This window comes from Gorilla gorilla, chromosome 15 (genome assembly GCF_029281585.2).
Source record: "Gorilla gorilla gorilla isolate KB3781 chromosome 15, NHGRI_mGorGor1-v2.1_pri, whole genome shotgun sequence".
NCBI classification, from domain to species: domain Eukaryota; kingdom Metazoa; phylum Chordata; class Mammalia; order Primates; family Hominidae; genus Gorilla; species Gorilla gorilla.
In genome coordinates this window covers 112,613,260-112,637,855 of record NC_073239.2, presented here as the reverse complement: position 1 = coordinate 112,637,855, position 24,596 = coordinate 112,613,260, and the positions used below count along the sequence as shown (strand labels likewise).

At 47.2% G+C, this 24,596-nt stretch overlaps 1 protein-coding gene across 1 annotated transcript; it reads right to left on the bottom strand.

Moving 5' to 3' along the window:
* Window positions 1–12,253: 12,253 nt before the first annotated feature.
* On the bottom strand, window positions 12,254–17,166 carry LOC129526741 (uncharacterized). Its single transcript, XM_055361894.2, is given in 3 exon segments — window positions 12,254–12,412; window positions 12,414–12,626; window positions 15,677–17,166. Coding segments are annotated over 3 exon segments (516 nt in total). The 5' UTR covers window positions 15,821–17,166.
* Between the last annotated feature and the right edge of the window lie 7,430 nt (window positions 17,167–24,596).

Below are 24,596 nucleotides of genomic sequence, written 5' to 3'. Positions count from 1 at the left end.
TGGCTTTGCTCTTCAGCATCCTGCCCTGAACTGCTTCAAATTGTAAAAAGCCTGTGGAGAGAGGGTACTGGCCACGCATTTGAGATTCCCTCAAGTCTCCACATTTGTCCAGCTGCACAAAACTCACAGCTAATGTTCTCAGGAAAAAGCAGCTGCAGATGCCTGACAGCAGGGGTCAGTTCACCTGCTCTCCAGCGTTTTCAGCTCCTGCCAAGTTGTTCTCAGGAACTCTACCCCCTGGTGAGTCTTTGTCTTCTCAGGAGACCACAGGGAGCCTGGGCAACATGGTGAGACCCCACTCTACAAAAAATACAAAAAGTACCCGGGAGTGGTGGCACGTGCCTGTGGTCCCAGCTACTCCGGGGCTGAGGTGGGAGGATCACTTGAGCCTGAGAGGTCCAGGCTGCAGTGAGCTGTGATTGTGCCACTGCATTCCTGCCTGGGTGACAGAAAGAGACCCTGCCTCAAAAAAAAAAAGACCACGGGAAATTCCACTCTACTTTCCTGAGGTCTTCAGCTTAGCCTGTCAGCCTCTCACATCACACAGCTTCACAGTTCAGCACCTCTCAAGGAGGAAGCTGGCTGGATGTTTGAGGCCCCCCAAGCCTCTAATTTGATGACTCCACAGCATCCCCCGACTGGACTCAGCACCAATTTCAGTCTTTGCCCAGGATTATCAAATGACAGGAAGGGAAAGGCATCTGCAGATGCTCACCTCTGAGCTGTCCTCCCTCCTCCAGAATTTTACTTCCTCTGGCCCTTGTTGCTTCCATAGCTCCCTGATGGTTTGGAAAATACAATCTTTATTTTTATTTAGATTTTCCATAGCGTGGCTGTAGTGTTACCAGAAAGGGGTCCCAATCCAGACCTCAAGAGAAGGTTCTTGGACCTCATGCAAGAATTTGGGGCAAGTCCATAGGCTAAAGTGAAAGCAAGTTTATTAAGAAAGTAAAGGAATATAGAATGGCTACTCCACAGGCAAAGCAGCCCTGAGGGCTGCTGGTTGGCTATTTTCATGGTTATTTCTTGATTATATGCTAAACAAGGGGTGGATTATTCATGAGTTTTCCAGGAAAGGGGTGGACAATTGGAATGGAGGGCTCCTCCCCTTTTAGACATATAGGGCAACTTCCTGATGTGTCCGTGTCATTTGTAAACTGTCATGGTGCTGGTGGGAGTGTCTTTTATCATGTTAATTTTATAATTAGTGAATAATCAGCAGTGAGGACAACCAGAGATCACTTTTGTCGCCATCTTGGTTTTGGTGGGTTTTGACTGGCTTTTCTTATCACAATCTGTTTTATCAGCAAGGTCTTTGTGACCTGTATCTTGTGCTGACCTCCTGTCTCATCCTGTGACTTAGAATGCCTAAGCTCATGGGAATGCAGCCCAGTAGGTCTCAGCCTTATTTTACTCAACCCCTATTCAAAATGGAGTCACTCTGATTCAAACGCCTCTGAAAGTAGCATTGGCCTGTTGCCAACCACTTCGTCTCACCCTAAGAGAGGGAGAGCTGTTTTTTGTTTTGTTTTGTTTTTTTTACGGTAGAAGGAATTAAATTATGTCTTTGTGCTGATGGAATTGATGCTGGAGAGACTGGACTACAGGCAAGGTATAAACTGAAGGCAAGCACAGTGGTGAGAGCCCAAGGGGATGACTTGGCTTGAAGGAAGGAGGGGCTCTTCTTCCAGTGTAACTGAAAGGAACAAGGAGAATCGGCTCAGATGCAAGTAAGGGTTTTAGGTTTGGGGGCAAGAAGATGAAATTCCTTTCCTCCATCTTTCACAACATGAAATTACAAATGGTTATTTTGTAATTTTCTAAGACCTAACCTTGGAAAATAAACACATGAAAATATTAAGAATATGTTTATGACCTTTGATAGAGATGACCTTCTTAAAGATGATAAACAAAGCAAAAGTATGACTTTTTTTTTTTTTTTTTTTGAGATGGAGTTTTGCTCTTGTTGCCCAGGCTGGAGTGCAATGACACCATCTCGGCTCACCATAACCTCCGCTTCCCGGGTTCAAGCAATTCTCCTGTCTCAGCCTCCTGAGTAGCTGGGAATACAGACACGTGCCACCACACCAGCTAATTTTGTATTTTTAGTAGAGACAGGGTTTCTCCGTGTTGGTCAAGTTGGTCTCGAACTCCCGACCTCAGGTGATCTGCCTGCCTCAGCCTCCCAAAGTGCTGGGATTACAGGTATGAGCCACCAAAAAGTATGACTTCTTATGACAATACATGAATTTTTAAAAGTGACCAGAGTAAGAGAAGATAGTAACAATATATAGCAAAGTATTAGTTTCCAGTATATGTAATGCACTCTTACAGATCAGTAAGTAAAGCGAATAACCCATTGGAAAAATAGGGAACAGCTAGAATTTACAGAAAAGGAGATGAAAACGGCCAGTTGCTGTATGAGAAGATGTTCAATCTCACAAGTAATCAAGAAAATGCAAACTTTAAAAGTGAGATACATTTTTAAAATCTATAGTAGTGCCACACAAAAGCAATTGGCAATATCAAATGTTGGCAAGTGGTGTCGTTTGCCTTATTGACCAGGTCCCTTCTTCACAAGGAGCTGGTGAGGGAGAACCAGGCTCTTCCTCCCGTGGCCACCCTAGCCAGTCAGTTTCCACAGAACTAACACACTAGGCTGGGCAGGCCAATGCAAGTTTCTTTACTGAAAGGTGGGTCCGTTTCAAAAGGACAGTTTGGACACAGAATAGACAAACATTAGAGTTTGAGAGTTTTCCCTTGAGTTTTGCAGACAAAACATCTCGTAACTTCAGTATTCACCAGGAAAAATTCCCCAGTGGCCTCTCCCTCCAGCCCTTTCTCCTGCCTGCCTTCAGGATCACCCCTTGTCTCATAGGTTTTAATTTTTCAGGTCTCCTTCTTGGATAGAGTCTATCCTGCCCACAGGTGAGCCCTCTCTTCCCATGCCAAATTTCCATCTAACCCTTGGTCTGGAGCAGGTGCAGGCTTCAGCCAGGTGGAAGCTGCTGGGTGGGTGCTGCCTAGCCTTTGATGGTTGGGTAAGGAGAAGCGGGGTGAAGTTAGGGTGATGGGTTCCAGTCTGTTGGCCAAGGTTGAGCCTGGCCTCTCTCATTCAAGTTTCCTCATTGGCAAGAACTGTAAGCCTGCCAGTTCTTTTATTAATAGATCTATAAAGTTGGCACCTCTCCCAAGGGCAGACCTTTTCTCCCCCATAGGACAAGACAGTCTAAAACCAAACTGAGGAAACAACACTTTCTCTGTTAGCACGGGCTCGTCCTGCCCTTGCAAACTTTGGTCTCATTATTGGCAGAGGGGCTTTTGATTTCTCCCCAGCTCCACTGAGAGGGGGTGGGGAGAGCTGGATTTATCTTTCATAGCTGAGCTTTGTTGGAAGAGGACCAAGGGATAAATTCATTCAGCCCAGCCATTCTTTCACCTTCCCCAGACAAATGGAAAAAGAAGGTTCCTACAGTGCAATAGTATTTTCCATTTGCAAATGAGTTAGGAAGCCAGGGGCACATAGCATCAAGCCTATGGCAGAACTCTTGCCTCCCTTTCAGTCAGAATAATTGTCTCCCACCTTTTATTCAGACTTTTGTTATCACATCAGCCTCACTCTGACTTGGCTTACAGCATGTAGGTTTATATTGCCTGGATCCTATTTCAGGCTTTCTATCTCTGTCTCCACTAGACTCTGGCTCCCAAACAAAAAGGGGACCTGGAATATTTGAAAGTGAAATGGGAGAGTTCCCTGACCCCTGTCCCATGATGTGTGACAGGGGCATAGCTCTTATGTTCAGCCGCCACATCCTCAAACCCCTTACCGGAGGGGGAGCATGCAGACGGGCAGGTGCAGGAGCCAGGGCGAGCACTTTTTGGGCTCTGGACCCATGGCAGCACCTACGGGTGGGTGTCTGCAATTCCCAGAGTCCAAGTGGGCACATGTTACAGCGTTCTGTTAGCCTTGCTGTCCATGGATGACTTAAGTGTTAGACAGTTCACTGGACCTAGGTCTTTGTCCAATGTCCAGGAAGAATCAGGTCACACATAAACTTGAAGGATGAATGCAGCGGTTTCACTGAGTGGTGGAGGTGGCTCTCAGCAGGATGGATGGGGAGCTGGAAGGGGGATGGAGTGGGAAGATGATCTTCCCCTGGAGTTTGGCTGTCCAGTGGCTAATCTCCTCTCCAACCGCCCCCAGCCAAATTCCTCTCAACATTCAGATGTTCCTTTTCTTCTCTCTGCTGTGCCATTCTGCCATTCTTCTGCTCTTCTGTTTGTCTCCTCATCTGCTTCTGGAGCCTGGGGTCTGGGGTTTATACAGGTATAGGATAGGGGACATGACGGGCCAAAAGGCAACTTTTGGGCATGAAAACAGGAATGCCTCTTTCCATTTAGGGCTGCAGGTTTCCAGGTTTGAGGGTAGGGCCTTTGCCAGGGAACCACCCTCTTCTACCCAGTATTTCTGGGTCTCCTGTCTGTATCAAAAGCATATAGGATTTGATGGTGAACAGCCCCAAATCCAAAGGTTACATCTGACTAGTTGTGTGACTTTGACCTTATAAACTTTTTGAACTTCCTACTCCTCACCTGTAACACAAAAATGCTATCTACCTTACTATGTTGTAAGAAATGGTAATCACATTTGTAAAGTCCCTGGCACACCGTAGATCATCGATGATAATTTATTAGCTGGGGGACAGAGACCATTTCTTATTCATCTCTATGTCCTCAGCATCAAACCAGTGCCAGAAACATTGGAAGGGCCCAGAGAGTATTTGTTGGATTGAAATATCCTTTAGTCAAATTGTTTCCTGGGTCAAAACAGTTCTAGCCAAGTTCAACATGAACCCAGAGGTGTGCTGAAAATATAATTCATTCTGACTCTCTTCCGCCAACTCCTCATAGAAAATGTACTCAGGAATGAAAGTGTTCACAGCAAAACAAAGGCCCTGGGTATTGAGAGTTTGCAGTGAAACAGAGAGGTCTGAGGGGTCAGGAGAAACAAAGCATCAGTCCGCACAGACGGTCCCCCGGGGTCTCTGTAATTATCATGTCTTCTTTTGCAGGTCTGCTGTGTGACTGGTCTATTTAGGTTAGCAGAGTTGCCGAGGTGAGAGGTGCACTCTGATTGGCCATGGAGGCTGCCCTTGTGTGCCTGGAGCTTTTCCTGACCATGGTACAAAGCTTCCTCATGCAGTGCATGAAGATCCACCTGCATCTTCCCTCTGCTGCCTCTCCCTCTGGCCCTTTGGGCTGTGGTTTTAAATGGTTCTTCACTTAATCTATCAGAATGACCCAGAAGGAAGCAATTGTTTATAAATGGGTCACTCCCTCAAGCGTGGTGGCAGCCTTCTTATGATGAAGAAATTGGGTCTTTGCAAATAGTAAGTGTCTAACCAAAGGCTGGGGTGAGAGGAGAGAGGCCTGCATGTGTTACAAGCTCCCCATGGAAACTGGGCAGTATTCCTATCTTTTAGAGATGAAGAACCAAGGCTCTGAAAGCAACCATCAGGATGGGCACGGTGGCTCACACCTGTAATCCCAGCACTTTGGGAGGCTGAGGTGGGTGGATCGCTTGAGCCCAGGAGTTTGAGACTGGCCTAGGCAACATGGCGAAATCCCATCTTTACAAAAGATAAAAAATTAGCTTGATGCCATGGCAGGCGCCCCATGGTCCCAGCTACTCAGGAGGCTGAAGTGGGATGATCTCTTGAGTTCGGGAGGTTGAGGCTGCAATGAGCCATGATCATGCCACTGCACTCCAGCCTAGGAGACAGAATGAGACCTTGTCTCAAAAAAAAAAAAAAAAAAAAAAAAAGTGACCGTCACTTAGCCAAGATCACAGAGGTAGTTAGTGAAGGAGCTGGAATCTGAACTTCAGCATGTTTGATTCCAAAGTTCAGACTCTCTTCTACTGTACCACAGGTACCTGGTGGACGCTGCAAACCCTGTTCACTGATTGACTGACAGAAGTCAGGCTGGTACTCGTGAGCTGGGGACATACGCCCCAGTAACTCAGCAAGCCTCTCAAGCTACATTGCCAAATACTAATCACTCATCTAATCCACACAGGCCATCTGGGGCCCAGCTCCAAGCTACTCCATAACAACAGAGGGCACCATCTTATTTATACTCGGGCCCTGCAGGATCCAACTTGTCTAGGAGATATTCTGGGGATGAAATGGAGGGGACCTCACTGCACAACTCTAATAAATAGAATGCCTGATTTGCAAGGCCATGGTTGCTTGAATATCTGAGGTCCCAGGGATGCCAGCCAACATGCCTGGCTTTCTGGGGTTGGGAGAGGAAGTAACCCACCTCTCCCTCCTCTCTGTAAATACAAATATTATGAGGACCCTCCCATCCTTAGAAACAAGCCTGCTCACCACCATCTTTTCATGATGGTCAATATAGTATGTGGGTTAAAAACACAGATTCTGGAGCCAGATTGCCTGCTTTCAAATCTCAGCTCCAGTATTTACTAGCCACGTGAATTCCAGCAAGTAACTCACCTGTCAAAAGGTATAATGAAAAGGCTACAAACTTTGTATAGTTGTAAGGATTAAATGAGCTGGAGTGTGCTGAGTTCTTAGAACAGTGCCTGGCACACAGTAAATGCCTTAGGTCTTGTTATTATTGAGTATTGTGCTAGCTCTCCAGTCTTCCCTTCAAAGCTAGACTTCTCAGAAAAGTCTAGAGGCACTAACCTTCAAGCCTGATACCTGGTACAGACCATCTCATAATCTTGTTTCTGCCAACCTGCCTGCAGCCTCCACTGAAACTGCTCTCTTAAAGGGCCCCAGGGGCCTCCTTCCTGAAGGTGGTGGATCATGAGTTCCTTTAGTAGAAGCCATCCCAGTAACTGCCGCCTGCCACACTGTGGCCCTTCCCACCTTCTCAACCCTCTGGTTTTCCTTTGGTTTCCATGCCTTGACACTGGCAATTCTCACCTTTTGACATACCAAAGTTTAAAATGTTAGGTGGAATTAAAATTAACCATCATCCACCTCCTAAAAGCTTTCCCCCTAAACTTCTTTTCCTTTTTTAGACAGGGTCTCACTCTGTCAACCAGGCTGGAGTACAATGGTGCCATCATAGCTACAATGCAGCCTCAACCTCCTGGGCTCAAGCGATCTTCCCACCTCTGCCTCCCGAGTGGCTGTGACTACAGGTGCTTGCCACTGCACAGGGCCCCCACCAGACTTCTGATAACAGCATGTATTTTGTCCCCACCATTCACCTTTCTCATCAGAGAGATTTGGTAAATGAGGCTTCACTGAACACACAGAACCCAAGATGTGATCGTTTAACAGCCATCCATCTTTATCCACCAGACTAGATTCCCTAGTGTCCAGAGAAAAGGTTGTTCGCATTTTCATTATGCTATAGGGACCTGCTATAGGAGGCGGGCAGGCATAGGGGCAAGGCAGGGGCAATGAACAGCCACTGGCTGGTCTCACTGGCTTATATAGTATGTTAGCTGGACTTTCTGGGCAAAAATCAAAGGTCTCAACTCAGATCTTACACACACATGCAACATACAGCCAAGTCCATGGTCCTGTGACCTGCCAGGTTCATCATCCATCACTCCTTCCCACTGTCTGGAATCATTCATCCCCCTGAAACCTCAGCCCTGAACCAGCCCTGAGTCCAATTCCACCCTGATTTAGAGAAGGGGAGTGGATTAAAGACCTAGCTGACAATTCAGCAACTCCAGCCTGTCTGCTGGCCATACTAGTGTTTGAGGTCCCCACTTCGAAACTAGGGTTCAAGTCTCCACACCCCAGTCCCTCCATCAAAGATCTGCCTTAATACCAACAGTTCAGGGAGCATTTTCTGCCCCCAACCCCCAACATACACACACCCCTACACACAATGCACGCATACACATACACATACTCACGCATCCTTTGCAAACACCAGAGGACTGCATCTGATTCAGGGCTGTGTCTCAGGCCTCAAGTCCTGATAACAGTCTCTCTGATGCTGAATGGATAGACACGGACCATGTCATCTTGGGGTTTACAGTAGGCCTGGCACATACCAGGTGCCTGATAAATGTCAGAAGAGCCAAATTCTTGCTGCCTTGTGCCTGCTGCATGAAAAGTCATAAGGAACGGCATAAAGAGTACGTCCTTGGGGATGAGACAGCCAAGCTTGGATTTGGGTTCTGGCACTTCGTTGGCTTTGGGATGGTGAACACATTCCTCAACCCCTTTGCACCTCGGTTTCCTCAAGGTTGCGAGGATTAGCAATGACATATGGAAATGTGTGCTGTAAAAATGCCTGCCTGGGTTTGATCTTGAGGAATGGTGCTATGAAAACAGAATATTATAACTCCCCTCCCCTTTGAGAGGGGAAATAAATCTGAAATATAAATTTTTCTTCAGGAAAAGAATTACTTGTAATGAAAATAAACTATGAAGAAATTACCGTACCTTTGTTTATCCAGTGCAAAAATGCTGCCTCTGCTCTGAAATATTTGTAAGGCCTTTTGGGTTATAAAGTGTGTTAGGTGGACTCTCTGGGCAAAAAATCAAAGGTCTCAACTCTGAGCTTTCTTCTGAGTTTTCACCCTCCCTAAGCTTCCTGATGCTCAAGGTCCAGAAATGCACGAGATTGCTCAGCTGTGTACTCCATCTTTGCCTCTTTATAAAATATAAATCAGTCTGGGAGTGGTGGCTCACACCTGTAGTCTCAGCACCTTGGGAGGCCAAGGCAGGAGGATCGCTTGAGCTCAGGGGTTTGAGACCAGCCTGTGCAATATAGTGGGATCCCATCTCTACAAAAAAGTAAAACTAAAATATGAATCAGAACGCTATATTCTGTGCCGACTCCTAGCTTTGTGAAGCACATTTTATATTACTGCATGAAGCCACAAAACCTGGCAAGTGTAGGAGACTGCTGAGTGTTACACATTTACTCACTCGAGATATACATGTATAGAATTTGGTTTTGTTTGGGATTTTTTAAAAAAGTGTTCTCTCCCTCTGTCCTCCTCCTCCTCTGGTTGTTCCCCAGCACTGTGAATAGCTCCAGGAGCCTTTAGTGTTTGAGGGGGCAGCTTCCTGTGCTGCTTCTCCCTGTTGGAGGGATGTGTAACAAGTTTCTATTGATAAAAGTGCTTTGGACAATTTCAGAAACTAAAATTCATCTCAAAACAAAATAGTAGCGATTGTTACTGCTGTAATTATTGTCAAGTCCTCGTGTATCAGCTTTCCCCCAGACAGTGGTAGTCACCCACTTGCTAAGATACCAAATTTACCTCTTTTTGGGGTCTCCCTCCTTCTGCGTTTTGTCACCTTTCATTTCTTCAATAAATATTTATCGGGCTCCCACTTTGTGCTGGCACGGTCCTGGATGCAGCAGATCCAGAGGGGAATGAGACAGGCACGTGCCTCTCTGCTTCATCCACGTCCTTTCTAGCAGGGTGGCAGATGATAAACAAAACCAACTGATGTTACTCTAGATGGCAATAAAAGTGTTATGGCACTGTAATGGGCTGGAGTGATGGAGGAGGGTACCTATGTCAGACACAGGGCCCAGGAAGACCCCTCGGAAGAGGGTATTTGGGCAGAGAGAGCCAGCTGCATGATCTGGCAGAGGGGGCACAGATTCCCAGGAGACAGAAAGACAGCGTGAAGGTCCAAGAGCAGAACTAGCCTGGAGTGTCTGAGAAACAGAAAGGCCGGTACGAGGAGGGGAGGGGGATATTAGATGAGGTTAGGAGGTGAGGACAGGCAGCAAGTCACACAGGGCTGTAGGCCAAGGTTTCATTCCAAGGGCTGTGAGAAACCGAGAGCGGATTAAAAAGATCCATCTTGTGGCTCCGCAGAGAAGGCACTGCAGGATTTGAGAGCAGAAGCCAAGACCACTCGGGAGGCTGTTGTGAAAGTCCCAGTAAGAGATGAGGCGGCATGGACTGGAATGGTGGAGAGAGAGGTGAGAAGGCGCTGGAGGAAGGATCTATTTCAGAGCTGATAGGACTCGACAGTGGGTTGAGGTGGGTGTGAAGGAAAGAGGGGAAAGAAAGCAGGACCTCCGCCTCCCCAGTACATGCTTCACCAGCCTTCCTGACCAGCCAAGACCCTGGCCCAGCTCCCACCTCCACCCAAGCACCATCCTCATTTCCCTCCTCACAGGCTACATGTTCCAGAGCCCCCCTCCTCTCTCACCTGCACTCTCACCTCCCCAGCTTCTGTTGTAACTCCAAGAAGGAGAAGGAGGGAAAAAAGGACGTGACTCGAATCTGCAATGGCAGCTGCTCTTGGCCCAGTGCGAATGTGTCTGGGATGTAAATCTGTTGTCTCTCTGGATAAAACAGGAAACAATTACTCATGCAGATGAAAAACTTTTATTCCCCTCCTTGACAGCTAACATCTCAAGGAGTCTTTACTATGTCAGTCCTCAGTTGAGATAGAAGCAAATATTTTCTGTCTGTAGTCTCTGGGATAATGTAAGGCAGCTTCTGGTTTAATAATGAGCTTCTGATTTTTGGCAGGACCACGGAGATACAAGGCGGGGGAAGGAGAAAGGCAAAGAACAACGAGAGAGGTTCTAGGGAAGCGCACCTGATTGCAGGTGAAAATTATTTCAAAGTCAGGGGAAGTCGGATATGGTACTGGTCTAGTTACTGAGATGATACAGGGGCTCCTGGGAAAGATGAGCCCTTAGACAGCCCCTGGGCAGGGGATAGGGACCAGAACCGGAAATTACAGCTCTGGGTTCCAAGCTGGGGCTTATTTCATTTAATCATTCACTCATTTAACAAATCTTCATTGAGCATCCACAATGTGCCAAGCCCTGTGTAGATTTCACTTTAGGTACTGGCAGGAGTGGGAGGGGATTAACAAGTAAAGAGAAAAATTATGATGCAGAGTAAGCATGAGAAGAAACCAGCACAGATTTGGATGCTGCTAATAAGAGCCCAAAGAAATTGCATCTAAGCAGAGGCCTTAAGATGAGGTGGGCAAAGGCAGAAGACATGGAATTCCAGGCAGAGGGAACAGCATACGCAAAGGCAGAAAGGCAAGAGGTGCTCAGCAGGCCCAGGGAGTTGCTAAGAGCTCAGTATAGCTGCAAAGTAGATTGTAAAGTGTGGAAGGCAGCTTCTAAAATAGCTCTCAAGTTCTTCACCTGCAGTTTATCCTTTGCATGGTCCCCTCTCCTTGAATGTAGGTATGATTTGTGCCTTGCTTCTAACCTGTAGAAAACAGGACAAAGGTGACCGGGCGTGGTGGCTCACGCCTGTAATCCCAGCACTTTGGGAGGCCGAGGTAGGCGGATCACGAGGTCAGGAGATGGAGTCCATCCTAACACGGTGAAACCCTGTCTCTACTAAAAATACAAAAATTAGCTGGGTGTGGTGTTTATTTATTTATTTATTTTTCAACTGAAAAAGCTTAGTAGCCCAGCCCTGTGGTTATCCACTAACTCCAAAGTTATCAACTAGTGCTTAGCTAGTTACCTGCTTATAAACACCAGAATTCTAGCTCAGCTCCAGCAAAGATTAGTCAATAGCTGGCAAAAAGAAACACAGACAGATGGACAAGAGCCAGAGAACACCAGAGACAAGAGTTAGGCTGATTAGGAGGCCAGAGCTGCGAAGCCAGACAGCCAGCAGCCTCTTTCCAGCCCTGTTCCTCCACCACGTCGTCACTCAGGTTTCTCTTTCCTTTGCTGCTTTCCTGGCTCACTTGAATCAATTTACAGGTGACTCCATACACCTGTCTTCCTCTGCACTTCCAACCCCAGTGGGGTCTTCATCCCTATCCAGAGGAGGCTGGGGAGTGAGGATTGGCTTATCCAACTCTGGCTGAGGGCAGCTTCTGGAACAAAGAGGCTGCTTAGAACACGCCCATGGAAAGAAGTCGAATTGAATCCATCAGAATTCCCCACTTGTTGATGCTGGATTGAAGTGGAGACATTCCATTCCATGAGGCCCATTTTGTAGATGGGGAACTAAGGCTAGAAAACATGTCCCTTGAGCCTTGCTTTTAATGATGACAAAGAGACAGCGGTGTGTAGTACAAAAGGCCTTGAACCAGAGATGCAGAGATCTGGGCTTTACTTGTACCTCTGTCAGGGACGCCCTGGGTGACTGCAGACAAGCCACTTATTCTCTAAGTTTAGGAGAAAATCAGAAATTGCTGATTCATCACTCACTCAGCAAACATTTCTGGAGCCTCTTTGACGTGCCAGGCCTGGGATAACTATTGAAATATGTGGGCTCCAAACTGTAGCCAGATCACATCACGGAAGTTGGGTTTGGCCCTGCGGCCACCTGTCCGCATGGCTTTCGGTCACATTTTCTCACTTGCTGTGTCTTCTTCACATACGTGTAAATGAGAGAAAAGAAGGGCCTGTTTTTCATGCTGCTGTGCAGTTTGAATAGTAACGTAGGATGGTGCACAGAGCAGCCCTGGCCTGCAGAGGCTCTCAATCTGTAGACAGCATTGGTCAATGGCCTGCTGCAAAGAACCAGCAACAGGCAGGACATGCAGTAGATCGGGGTCTGGAAACACTTCGTCCAAGCCACACACCTCTGGAAACTTAGCAGGAAGGCTTAATTTGAAACATTTGTGATCATACTTCAGGATGTCACTTGTAATTCCCGTGATCTGCAAAAAGGTGAACTTTCACACTCACATTTAATAGCTTCATTCTAACATCTCAGGTACCCCATAAATACATCACTCTGCACCCACAAAAATTAAAAATAAAAAAATTTTAAGTTGTTTTATGATATAAAAATAGCTTGAATCTAACCAAACTATAGACAAAATCATGAGTTTGATATTCTGGTAACTTTTTGGAAATACATAAATGCATATTAATCATTGCAATTCTCTATCTTTGCAGCAGTTATAGCCTATCGGGGAAAAATTCGGAAAAATAGAAAAGCATTATAGATGGGATGGAATCATTAACAAGAGGTAGATTATGAAAATTTCCAAATGAGGGGCATGAGTAGTAGGGGTGACCTGGGCTTCCAAAGGTGCCTCTGGCCACAGAGTGAGGCAGGAGATTCCAGGTGAGCCCAGACAGGAGCAAGGAGGGGGTTGGGCTTGTGACCAGAGCTCGAGTCTGGGAAGGGCCTCCACTGGCCACCCTGAGCACAATGAAGGTGTGGTACGATACCCAGCAGGGGCCTCACCACGTGCAGACATGGGCCCTCACCCCCTCCTGAGCTTAGAGCCCCCAGGGAGGCAGGCAGGAAGTGGTGTTTGCAGACAGCTTTCAGCAGAGTGCCCAGCAGGTGCCCTTTGTGCAGATGGTACAGTTCCCAGGAGATCTCTCTCAGTGCCCTGCCCTCCAGCCCCACCCCTGGTTCCAGGGAGGGCCACACTAGGGCAGGATCCAGCAGGACAGCAAGAAGCCAGCTCCCTGCCTGCCTGACTACAAGGTGCCTTTTGGCTCTCAGACAGTGCAGTAGCGAAGCAGCGGAGCTGCAGCCAGCCAGAACCCGGTTCAGATTTCAACTCTGCCTCTTACTAGCCGGCTGACCTGGGCACTTTCTTCCTTTTCTGGCCTCTGTCTCCTTCTCTGTAAAACTGAACATGAATATCTGTCTTCTTGGACATTGCATCCACCCGATGTTTACTGGGCATCAGTTAGGAGTTAGGCATTGTTCCTGCTGTGAGATCCCACTGATGCCTGGGGTGACCGATCATCATACTCAACAGAGCTTTCATTTATCAAGTGCTTCTTCTATACCAGACCCGGGATGAAATGCTTTACAGCTAATATCTCGTTTAATCGTCACCAAAAGCCAAGCAGAGGTCGAATCATCCCATTTAACAGTTCAGAAAAAGAAGTCTCATGAGGTGAAACAAGCTGCCCAAAGAATTTCAGCTTAGCACAGCACAGCTGGGATGGAACCAAGGCCTGAAGGACACCAGCCTGCTTCCCAGCACCTCCCAAGGGGTCCACACCTGGGACATTCTGGGGAAATGCCTGGGATTAGCCAAGGTCCTTGATCCCCTTCCCACACTGCATTGCACACAGGACGGGGCACACTGAGTGTCCATACCCAGTCAGGAGTGACTGGTGGAGGCTTGAACAGCATGACCAAGCATTCCACCTCACATCAGGGGTCCTGCCCCTAAATCTCAGCAGGACCGCAGCCAAGTGGCTCCCTGACTGGGCCTGGGCAATGAAGAGATGACAGTTGATAAAGTTCTTTGGAGAGTTCTCAGAGCACTGATCAAACATACAGTCACCATTTGGATCAGAGGGAGCTCGTGTTGCTGGCCTTGGATGCTGGCCTGCCACTCTCTAGCTTTGTGACCTTGGGTAAGTGACTTAACCTCTCTGAGCCTCAATCCAACTCAGTTTTCCTGTCTGTATTCCAGGGATAGTAGTAATGCCTTCCTCACAGAGCTCAGAGGTTAAAGGACATGATGGAGGCAAAGTGCCAGAGCATGGTGCCAGGCCCCAAAGGGTGCAATGATGTGATGGGATCATAAGAAGAGCGGGTATGGTGGCAGCCCCATTTCCCTGCACCCTCCTGGCTCCAAGCATGGGAGGCAACACCCAGTAAACCTGTGGAATTGAGTTGAATCTACCAACCCCAGATAAGAACCCATGTGCAGTGTCATGAACCCACTTGCAGTTATAGGGTAAAGACCTCAGAGGAAAAAAATATGCTTTGTTGGCCGGGCGCAGTGGCTCACGCCTGTAATCCCAGCACTTTGGGAGGCTGAGGCGGGCAGATCACGAGGTAGGAGATCGAGACCATCCTGGCTAACACAGTGAAACCCCGTCTCTACTAAAAATACAAAAAAAAAATCAGCCGGGCGTAGTGGCAGGCGCCTGTAGCCCCAGCTACTCGGGAGCCTGAGGCAGGAGAATGGCGTGAACCAGGGAGGCGGAGCTTGCAGTGAGCCGAGATCGCGCCACTGCACTCCAGCCTGGGGGACAGAGTGAGACTCCATCTCAAAAAAAAAAAAAAAAAATGCTTTGTCCACAGTCCAGGATGGAAGGCCCAGTAGGGGGCTTTACTGAGCAGGGCAGAATCTATTTTCTTTCCCTCCATATTAGAGTCAAGCACATGTAGGGAGCTCCAAATGCCATGCCTTTCCCCAGCTGGTGGCTGCTGTTATGCCGAACCCCTATCTACTCCAATGGGGATGGCAGCAGGTTTGAGAGGCTGAAGAAGGGACCCAGGGCTGCTGAAGGAGACATGGAGTTTTACTGGGGCTTACATGCAGGGGAGAGCATCTAGCAGTGGTGGGCTGGGCAGGAGAGCCACACAACTTACAAAAAGCTTGCAGCATATATAGCATCTTCACTTAGCACCCTCCCCCAACAGTCTCCACCTGGCAACATTTACCTAACCCAAAACAAAGGGCCTTGATCCCCTGTACTGTCTGTGTTGCACAGGATGAGACAGGAGCTCAGATGTTCCTCATAGATAAGGAATAGGAATGAATCTCCAGGTTGGCCACTCCCAGATTCCTTAGCTCAGAACTCCAAACCACATTCACCTGCACCTGCCATAAGGGTTATTCTCAGGGGATGCTTAAGTTACTGCTATCAGGTGCGTTCACTGTAAGCAGCTTTTGGGGAAATCACCTGCTGGGTCTGGAGGAGCAGGGCTATCATAGGAGAAGGTCCCCCGGGGTCAGAAGAGCCTGGTAATCTCAAGCACACCACCTCCAGGCCTCACCTTCCCCATGCATCCATCCAGGGGCCTCTTCCTCTGTGTCACTCTGGGATCCATCCTCTTGGTGCATTTGGAGTCAGACGAGACCTGGGTTCTAATCCTTGGCTGGAGGGATGCAAGATGCACGTGGAAGGAGAACCAATTCATCCTGTCCAGGCTCTTCTAGAGCAGCTGGTCTCCTGCCGACCTGTCTAGCTGACCCTAGCACCAGAGCAAGCTCAGCCAAGGTGGGCCAAGCCAGGCCCCGATTGGCAGAAACACTCAACTGACTTGAGACATGTGGGCAACAATAAGTGCTTCCTACATTTCGGTGTGGCTTGTCATGGAGCAATAGCTCACTGGTATAACCAAGAGGCAGCAGAGCTGTGCGTGTGGTAAACAAACAGCAGTCCAACTGCCAAGGAACATTTCATATACGGAGGCAGGAAGCCGTGACAGCACCTGCAGTTTACCAGCAGGGTAGTTATGAGGCCTGGTGCTGTGGGGGTCCCTCTACCACGAGAGAAGCCAGCCTGGGGACAGAGGACGGAGGAGACCCTATTCCTCACTTGTCCCCTCGTGTGCTCCCACATGGCACAGATATTTGATGCTCAGAGCTGTGCCAGGCATCTTACAAAGGTGAAGGAAAGGAAAACTGTATAAATGGGGATGCCAGCTCAGTGCCCTGATCTGATGAACCAGTGCTGGAAGCTTCTGTTCAGGGATAAAAATAAGCCCTTCTTATTTCAGCTACATTGGCAGGCTTTCTGTTGCCTGCTGCTGAAACTCCTATCTGATGCACAGTGGCTGCCTGGTCCCCGCAACTCCCTGATTTCTGCAAGACCAGGCCAGACACCAAGAACCTCCCATTCTGTCTCCATGCCAGAGGTCTGTGCCTAGTTGGTGCACTTCTGAATGCAATTAAAAAGCTTGTTTGAGGCCAGGTGCGGTGGCTCGTGCCTGTAATCCCAGCACTTTGGGAGGCCGAAGCAGGTGGATCACTTGGTCAGGAGTTCAAGACCAGCCTGGCCAACATGGTGAAACCTCGTCTCTACTAAAAATACAAAAATTAGCCTGGCATGGTGGTGGGCACCTGTAATCCCAGCTACTTGGGAGGCTGAGGCAGAAGAATCACTTGAACCCGGGAGGCGAAGGCTGCAGTGAGCCGAGATCGCGCCACTGCATTCCAGCCTGAGTGACAGAGCAAGACTCAGTCTCAAAAAAAAAAAAAATGTTTGGTGCTCAGCCCAAATGTGGGACAGTCTGTTTCTATTTTATTTTCTCTCAATTGATTCCTTATGAAAAGTTCTTAACCTGCTCTTTTAAAATACTCTGTGTCACCTCTCCCAAACAGCACAATCCAACAAGGTGCTGACACTGTTCCAAATTGCTGTCCACTTAAGATTAAAGTCCAAAAAGAAAGGGAGAAAATAAATCACAAGACATGAAACTGGCCGCACCACTGCTGTCCCCTCTTTGGCTCCACACACACTCTCAGACTTTCCATTTCTGATTGCAGGTGTGTGGCTGGAAGGTGAACTGAGATAGCATGAAAACAGGTGGCATGGGCTGCAGAAGGAGCACTGGGGCAGGAAACCTGGATCCTGCACTGCTCGGATGCACTTGGCTGTGTGACCTTGGACTTGGCCATCCACTCTCTGGGCTTCGGTTTTCTCCTGTGTTCAGGGAATTCTCACTAAGTCCTCTTCCCATTCTGCTCCTCTGTGAGTTGAGTGAGGATCTTTCTCTTTAATTTCAGCCTCCATCTTGTAAACCAAGAAGTATCTGAGACAGGTCTCAATCGATTTAGAGATTTGTTGTGCCAAGGTTAAGGACATGCCTGGAAGTAAAAAGACACGAAATCACAGACACAGTCGCTAGTCTGTGCCTTTCTCCAAAGATGATTTTGAGGGCTTTGATATTTAAAGTGGAAAAGTAGGCTGGAGAGGAGAAAGGCAGCGTATGGTCACATGACTGAATCCACATGTTGCAAAGGAAACGGAGTAGGTAGGGGATAGTCAATTACGTATTTGTCTCATGCTCAATAAATCAGCAGTTTACATAAGATAAGGTGAACATACAGTAGCTACCTGTGGAGCTATTTAACCTTTTATCTGTAGCTATCTACTTAGGAGCAAAAGGAAAGGCAGCTTCTTGCATGACTCAGCTTTTGGCTTTTTTTTTTTTTGGCCTTTTTGGCATAGTGAATTGGGTTCCCAAGTTTTAATTTTCCTTTCAGAACCTGCAGCTGCAGCTGTGTCCCATGAGTGTGGTAAGGCTTAGGGTGTTTTTGGAGATGAGCAGACCCAAGTTTTAATTCCAACTATGATGCCCAAATGCTAAGTTAATGTTGGACAAGTATTTAACCAATCTGATCTTCAGTTTGTCATCTGTGAATGCGGAACAATAATAATAATAATACCTTCTTTTGATAATTAGGGATAATGAATATGAGATATAAGCACAGAGCAGATGTTCCATGGCTGGTAAATATTCTCCCTCTTCCTCTTTGTGTGGTTGTCTGCTTGCTGTGTGTCTATGGAAGTCAGATGAGCATTTGCCCAGAGGTTGGGTAGATGGAGCCCAGAAGCTCATAAGAATAAAATAACTACAATGGAAACAGAAAATTAGATGTTCCATATGTTGTAACTCATTTTTGGCTGGAAATTATAGAGACCTTGGTTGGGAGTGTCATTAGATACTTGGAAAGGATGGGTGATGATTAGCACAGGTGGCTGGAGATGAACTCCCTGAACCGGCCCTGACATCTTGTTAGAGAGAGAAAAGCTCACATAGGTGTGAGCCTAGAATTTCAGTTAATATGCATTTATTCTGTATCTTGTCATCGCAAAGTTGAGTTTTGCAGTCTGCTAAGAAGAGCAAAGAACTTCCCAATAATATTGAAAGGTAATAGACCTAAGGACCTTGAAAAGCTACATTTGTTAAGGAGTTTATTGTAGAATAGCATGCTTGTTCAGTAAAAGTGAAAAACCACCTTTGTCACGGGTAGTTGATTTCACCGGACAGTGCGGGTGATCATTAACCCACCATGACCTCCCACATTCGCTTTCAGTCACCTCCCTGTTTTTGCCAAATGCAAAGTATTTGTTTGATGCCAGATAAGTATTTGTTTTGCAAATAAGAATAATGTGGCCGGACGCGGTGGCTTACGCCTGTAATCCCAGCACTTTGGGAGGCCAAGGCAGATCACCTGAGGTCAACAGTTCGAGACCAGCCTGGCCTACATGGCAAAACCCTGTCTCTACTAAAAATACAAAAAAGTTAGCTGGAGGTGGTGGTGCACACCTGTAATCCCAGCCACTTGGGAGGCTGAGACAGGAGAATCGCTTGAACCCAGGAGGCGGAAGTTGCAGTGAACCGAAATGGTGCTACTGCACTCCAGCCTGGGTGACAGTGAGACCACATCTAAAAAAAAAAAAAAGTTTAAGTTCTAGATCTATAGATGATCCTGGATCGCCCACATAGGCCCTAAATGTCATCACAAATGTCCTTATAAGAGGGACAGAGGGACAGAGGGACATCTGACTGCAGAAAAGGAAAGGCAACGTGAAGACGAAAGCAGAGGGAGATCTGAGGATGCTACACTACTGGCTTGGAAGAGGAGCAAGGGGGACCAAGGGCCAAGGAATGCAGTTCTCCAAGCTAGAAAAGTTCAGGAAGCAGATTCTCCCCTAAAGCCTCAGGAGAGAGCACAGCCCTACCTTGGTTTCAGCCCAGTGAAACTCATTCTGCACCTTTGACCTCCAGAACTACCAGACAATGTTTGAAGGCACTCAGTCTGTGGGATTTGTTACAGCAGCCCTAGGAAGCTGACATCCCTGTTAAGGCTCAGCGTTGTTCCCAGACAGGGGACTGAGAGCAGGATCCATCCAGCGCTGCTCAGATCTTGCTGTTACCTTCAGGAGATCCCAGGGAAGAGTTTGGAAAAGGGGAGGCTTTGGGTGTGGAATAGTTAAGTGACTTGTCATACAACCACACCAGAGGACGCTGTGTGGGTGTTAAAAATGACATCCCGTAGAGCTTGGATGATGCAGGGAAATGCTTAGGATATAATGCCAAACAAAAAGAACAAGGAGGGAGTATACGTAGTAGAATTTGACTGTGCTAAAAAGGGGGGCAAGTCCTGTCTGAGAGCAAACAAAACAAAATATTGCAAAATGTACCCAAGGACTATCTCTGGCTGGGGGGACTCTGGCGATGGCTGTTTACATTGTACTTTTCTGTGTAGGGTCTCATTTAAGAGGATTCAGGGCTGCAGAACAGCAGCTGCTAAATGAGCAAGTTATAGCCAGAAGATTTTCAAATGTCAGCAGATCAGGAGCTCTGAGATAACATCGGAGACCTCCCAGCTGCTGCTGGAACCCTCAGGGTTGGACCATGGGAGGGGAGGAGGGGGAAGGAGAGAGTGTTGGAAGAACTGAGGAGGCAAGTTACAGACAATAATCTGCCAGCGAACAGGTTTTCTAACCCACCTTGCCTGTGGCTGCGGCACTGTTCTCTTTTTGCTGAGGGAAGTGGGGAATATGAGATGTTCGCCTTTCCCATTATCTAGGTCTCTGAATTATTGGGAAACACACATCTAGGCAAACAGCAGGCTCATTTTAGCGAGCACTATTTCACACTGCTGCCAGCTGGGGCTGGATGGGGCTGGCAGGCATGGCAGCCTCCCTGTCTCCAGACCTGGGCTGAGACTATGCCACTGACCCCAGGCTGGAAGGTGACTTCTATCTCCAAAAGAGCTGATCCTAGTTATCTAGTTCTCCACGTGGTTTAGACATGAAGAAGCCCAGGACTGGAGGAAGTGAGAGCAGTGCCGGCAGATCACTGGGTGAAGCTGTGTCTATCTGGTGCCACCGTGACTAATAAATTGGCAGGGTCCTGTGTCCAGAGGAACCCTGGGCTGCCTAGTGGAGATAGCTGTCAGGACGGACCCTTCTAAACCAGGAGCATGGGTCTTGGCTGCTGGGTGAGGAGTGGATCTGCCAGCTCCAGGCAGCGGGATCAGAGTGAGGAAGGGTCTTCTCCAAGCTCTGTGCTAATGGGAATTAGGCTGAGAAGGGACTTCCAACCTAGCAGAGCTCAGCTGGAGGCCTGGAGCAGCGGAACTGTCTTTTGGCACTAAAAATTAATAACGTGGAAAGCTGAGAAAGAACAAGGCTGTGAGCCTGCCCACCAGGCAGCCTGGACAGAAGTCAAAGAATTCTATTTTTATCAAGAAGTGCCACGTTCTATTACACTACTCTAAAAGAGATGCTCATTTTTAACATGGCAAGGAAGTCTCGGTCAGGGGTAGCTCTGAAAGGAAAGGTCTGAGTTGTAGGGTGTGTGTGTGCATATGTGTATGTGCATATGTGTGTGTACATCTGTGTGCATGTGTATGCATACATATATATAAAATATATATATATATAAATATATTTAAATATATAAATATACTTAAATATATAAAAAATATATAAATGTATATATATAAATATATATGCATGCATGTGTACATGTGTGAGCACCTACAGGGGCTGTTCAGAGAAGCCAGAAAATGTGACTGCAGAGATTTTTAACACCTGCAGCCTGGCTGGACTGGAGGCATGTGTCTTCTGGTCACTTCCCCTAGGCCAGATAAACAACCCAAGCATCACACCCAGGACCCTGCATATTCACTGCAAATTCCAGAGGTCCCCAGTTGAGCTCACTGTCCTCCTGTCCAAGTCTGCCCCTCCTGCTCTGAGTCCCACTTAGCCCTGCACAAACTAAGGCACATCCGAGATGCTGGTTTCCCCTTGCCTTGCATTCAAAGTGGGGCCAAATCCTCTCAACCCATTCCTCACCTCCCTCTTTTGACCCACCATCAAAATAAATAGAACACACCACCATCTACCACACTCTCCTCATTTGTTCCCTTTCCTCACCATGCACGGGCTACCTGAACCCCACACCTGAGCCCCATACCTAAGCATCTCCTTCCTTCCTCCTGGTCTCGTACTTCCAAATCTCAGCAGCCACCATGGCTTCCCAGCTCTGCCCACTGATGCCCCCAAACAGGGCAGACTCTGGACAAATGTGGTAGAATAACTTCCTGCCTTTATCTCCTCCCTACCTCCTAAACTCTATGAAAATGATAGTAAGGGAATGAACTAAATAAAAGCTGTTGACCCACAGGGATGGAGAGAACAGGAGCTCAGGCAATGGCAGACAGGATCAAAGCACCCAACACTTGGGAGCAGCCTCAGAAGAGTTGAGGACAGTGTACGGTAAAGGTGAAGGGGGTGTGGGAAAGTGGAGGGGCAGGGTGGGCATCAAGAACAGAGACTCTCCAATAAATCCTGGGTTTGCAATCATCAGGCACCAAGAAGAACTGGCACCGAAAGCATGAGGTTGACTGAAAGTCAGTATACTGGCTGGGCACCGTGGCTCATGCCTGCAATCCCAACACTTTGGGAGGCTGAGGCAGGAGGATCACTTGAGCCCAGGAGTTCAAGACCAACCTGGTCAACGTAGGAGACCCCATCTCTACAAAAAATAAATTAGCTGGGCATGGTGGTGTATGCCTGTGGTCCCAGCCACTTAGGAGGCTGAGGCAGGTAGATTGCTTGAGCCTAGGAGTTCGAGGCTGCACTGAACTTGCCTCTACGATCCAACTTGGGCAACAGAATGAGACCCTGCCTCTGCAAAAGAAAGTCAGTATACAGTTACCAGCTAGCACCCCAATCCATTTCCCTCACCTGCTCAAGCAGACCACACCCCTCCCCCCACCTCTCTCAGGAGACCCCAAATGATTGTGTGGTGAAACCACACACCACACCTCAACACCTTATGTCCAGTCTTGAGGACACAAAGCACAGGCAAGGAAAGGGTGGGTTCCCAGCTGAAAGTGGGGGCTGTGTTTAAGGGAAACATTACATTGTGAACTGTGGGGGCCTCTGCTCCCTTCCCTCCTGGCAAGTCCACAGCTCTCGCAATCCCTTAGGATGGAAATGGAAAGGTTCATTTCTGGAGAAACTGAAGGTGCCAAAAGGAGACACTCTGCCTGCTGATATCTGGGGATCCCCAACAGGAAGTTGGGCTCATCATCTTTGCTAGTCAGGGTTCTCCAGAAAAACAGAACCAGTAAGATAGATAGATGACAGAAGGATGGCTGGATTGGTTGATAGACTGATAGGTAGATAGACAGAAGACATAGACTGATGGATATAGATTTGTTATAAAGAATTGGCTCATGTAATTGTGGAGGCCAAGAAGTCCCATGATCTGCCGTCTTTAAGCTGGAGACTCAGGAGAGCCGATGGTGTAAGTCCCAGTCCACAGAGAAGAGAAGACCAACGTTCCAGCTCAAGTGTTCAGGCCAAGAGAGAAATTCTCCTGCCTTTCTGTTCTATTCAAGCCTTCAAGGGTATGGTGCCCGCCCACATTGAGGAGGGCAGCTTGCTTTATTCAGTCCATCCATTCAAATGCTAATCTCATCAGGAAACACTCTTAGGCACACCCAGAAATAATGTTTAACCAAATAACTGGACACCCCAAGACCCTGTCAAATTGACACATAAAATTAATTATCACACCATCCAATTACTCTCCAAAAAAGCACTCTAGGTGACAATCCCACCCACATACAGTTTTAAAAGTTCCTAAGAATCTGCTCTGATCTTAAAAAGAAACAATGGTTCAGGAGAGATTGAGGAAGAAAGTCAGAAACAAACTAATTGGGGAAAGTAAAAAAGAAAAAAGTATCTGCAGAAAATTAAAACAAGGGAGAAAATACAACCTTCAAAAATTAGATATAATATGCTCAGAAAGAAAACAGGAGAGCCCACACATCGAACAACAACGGAACGCTTTTAAAAAAAGGGAACAAAAAAAAGCTCTTAGATATTTTTAAGGCATAAGCAGAATGAAAAATTCTTCAACCAAGAGCTGAGGAAAGTAGAATGAAAAGACAAAAAGATGGAAAATAAGAAGAAAGAGATAAGAATTAGAGGATCAAGGCAGTCTGGCATCTTACTCCAATGTGTTCCAAAATAAATAAATAAAAGGTGCAGGTGCAACAGCACAACTCCAGAGGACGCCATTCATAGAATATGGGGTGAACAGTGCCCTGGAGTCGGACGCTGCAGAGGCCCTGATCAGAGGGAGAGAAATCAGGCAATCAATGCTACAGATATTTTTGCAAAGCCAAAGGACACGCGTTTCCAAGTTGAAAGGGCCAGTGAATACCCAGCACAGTGGGTAAAAGAGACTCACAGTAGAGCACGTCATTGTCAATGACAATCAGAGGCTGAATGCGGTGGCTCATGCCTGTAATCTCAGCACTTCAAGAGGCTGAGGCTTGAGAATCCTCAGTAAGAAGTTGGGCTCACCTTCTGTATTAGTCAGGGTTCTCCAGAAAAACAGAAACAATAAAATAGATGGATGGATGGATGGATGGTTGGATGGATGGATGGATGGATGGATGGATGGATGGATGGATGGATAGATAGATTGATAGGTAGAGAGACAGACACAAGACATATACAGATGGATATAGATTTATTATAAAGGATTGGCTCATGCAATTGTGGAAGCCAAGAAGTCCTATAATCTAGAAAGATTGCTTGAGGCCAGGAATTTGAGACCAGCCTGGGCAATATAGCGAGATCACATCTCTACAAAAAATTTAAAAATTAGCCAGCCATAGTTGCACATGCCTGTTGCCCCAGATACTCAGGAGGCTGAGATAGGAGGATCACTTAGGCCCAGGAATTCGAGGCTGCAGTGAGCTAGGATTGCATCACTGCACTCCAGCCAGGGCAAAAGAGTGAGACTCTGTCTTTTAGAAAAAAATTAATATATTAAAGAATGTCAGAGAAAAAAATAGTTCAATAATAGTAATAGCTAACATTAATTCAGTTCATTAAATTCCAGGAACTATTTTAAGTATTTTATGTGTAAC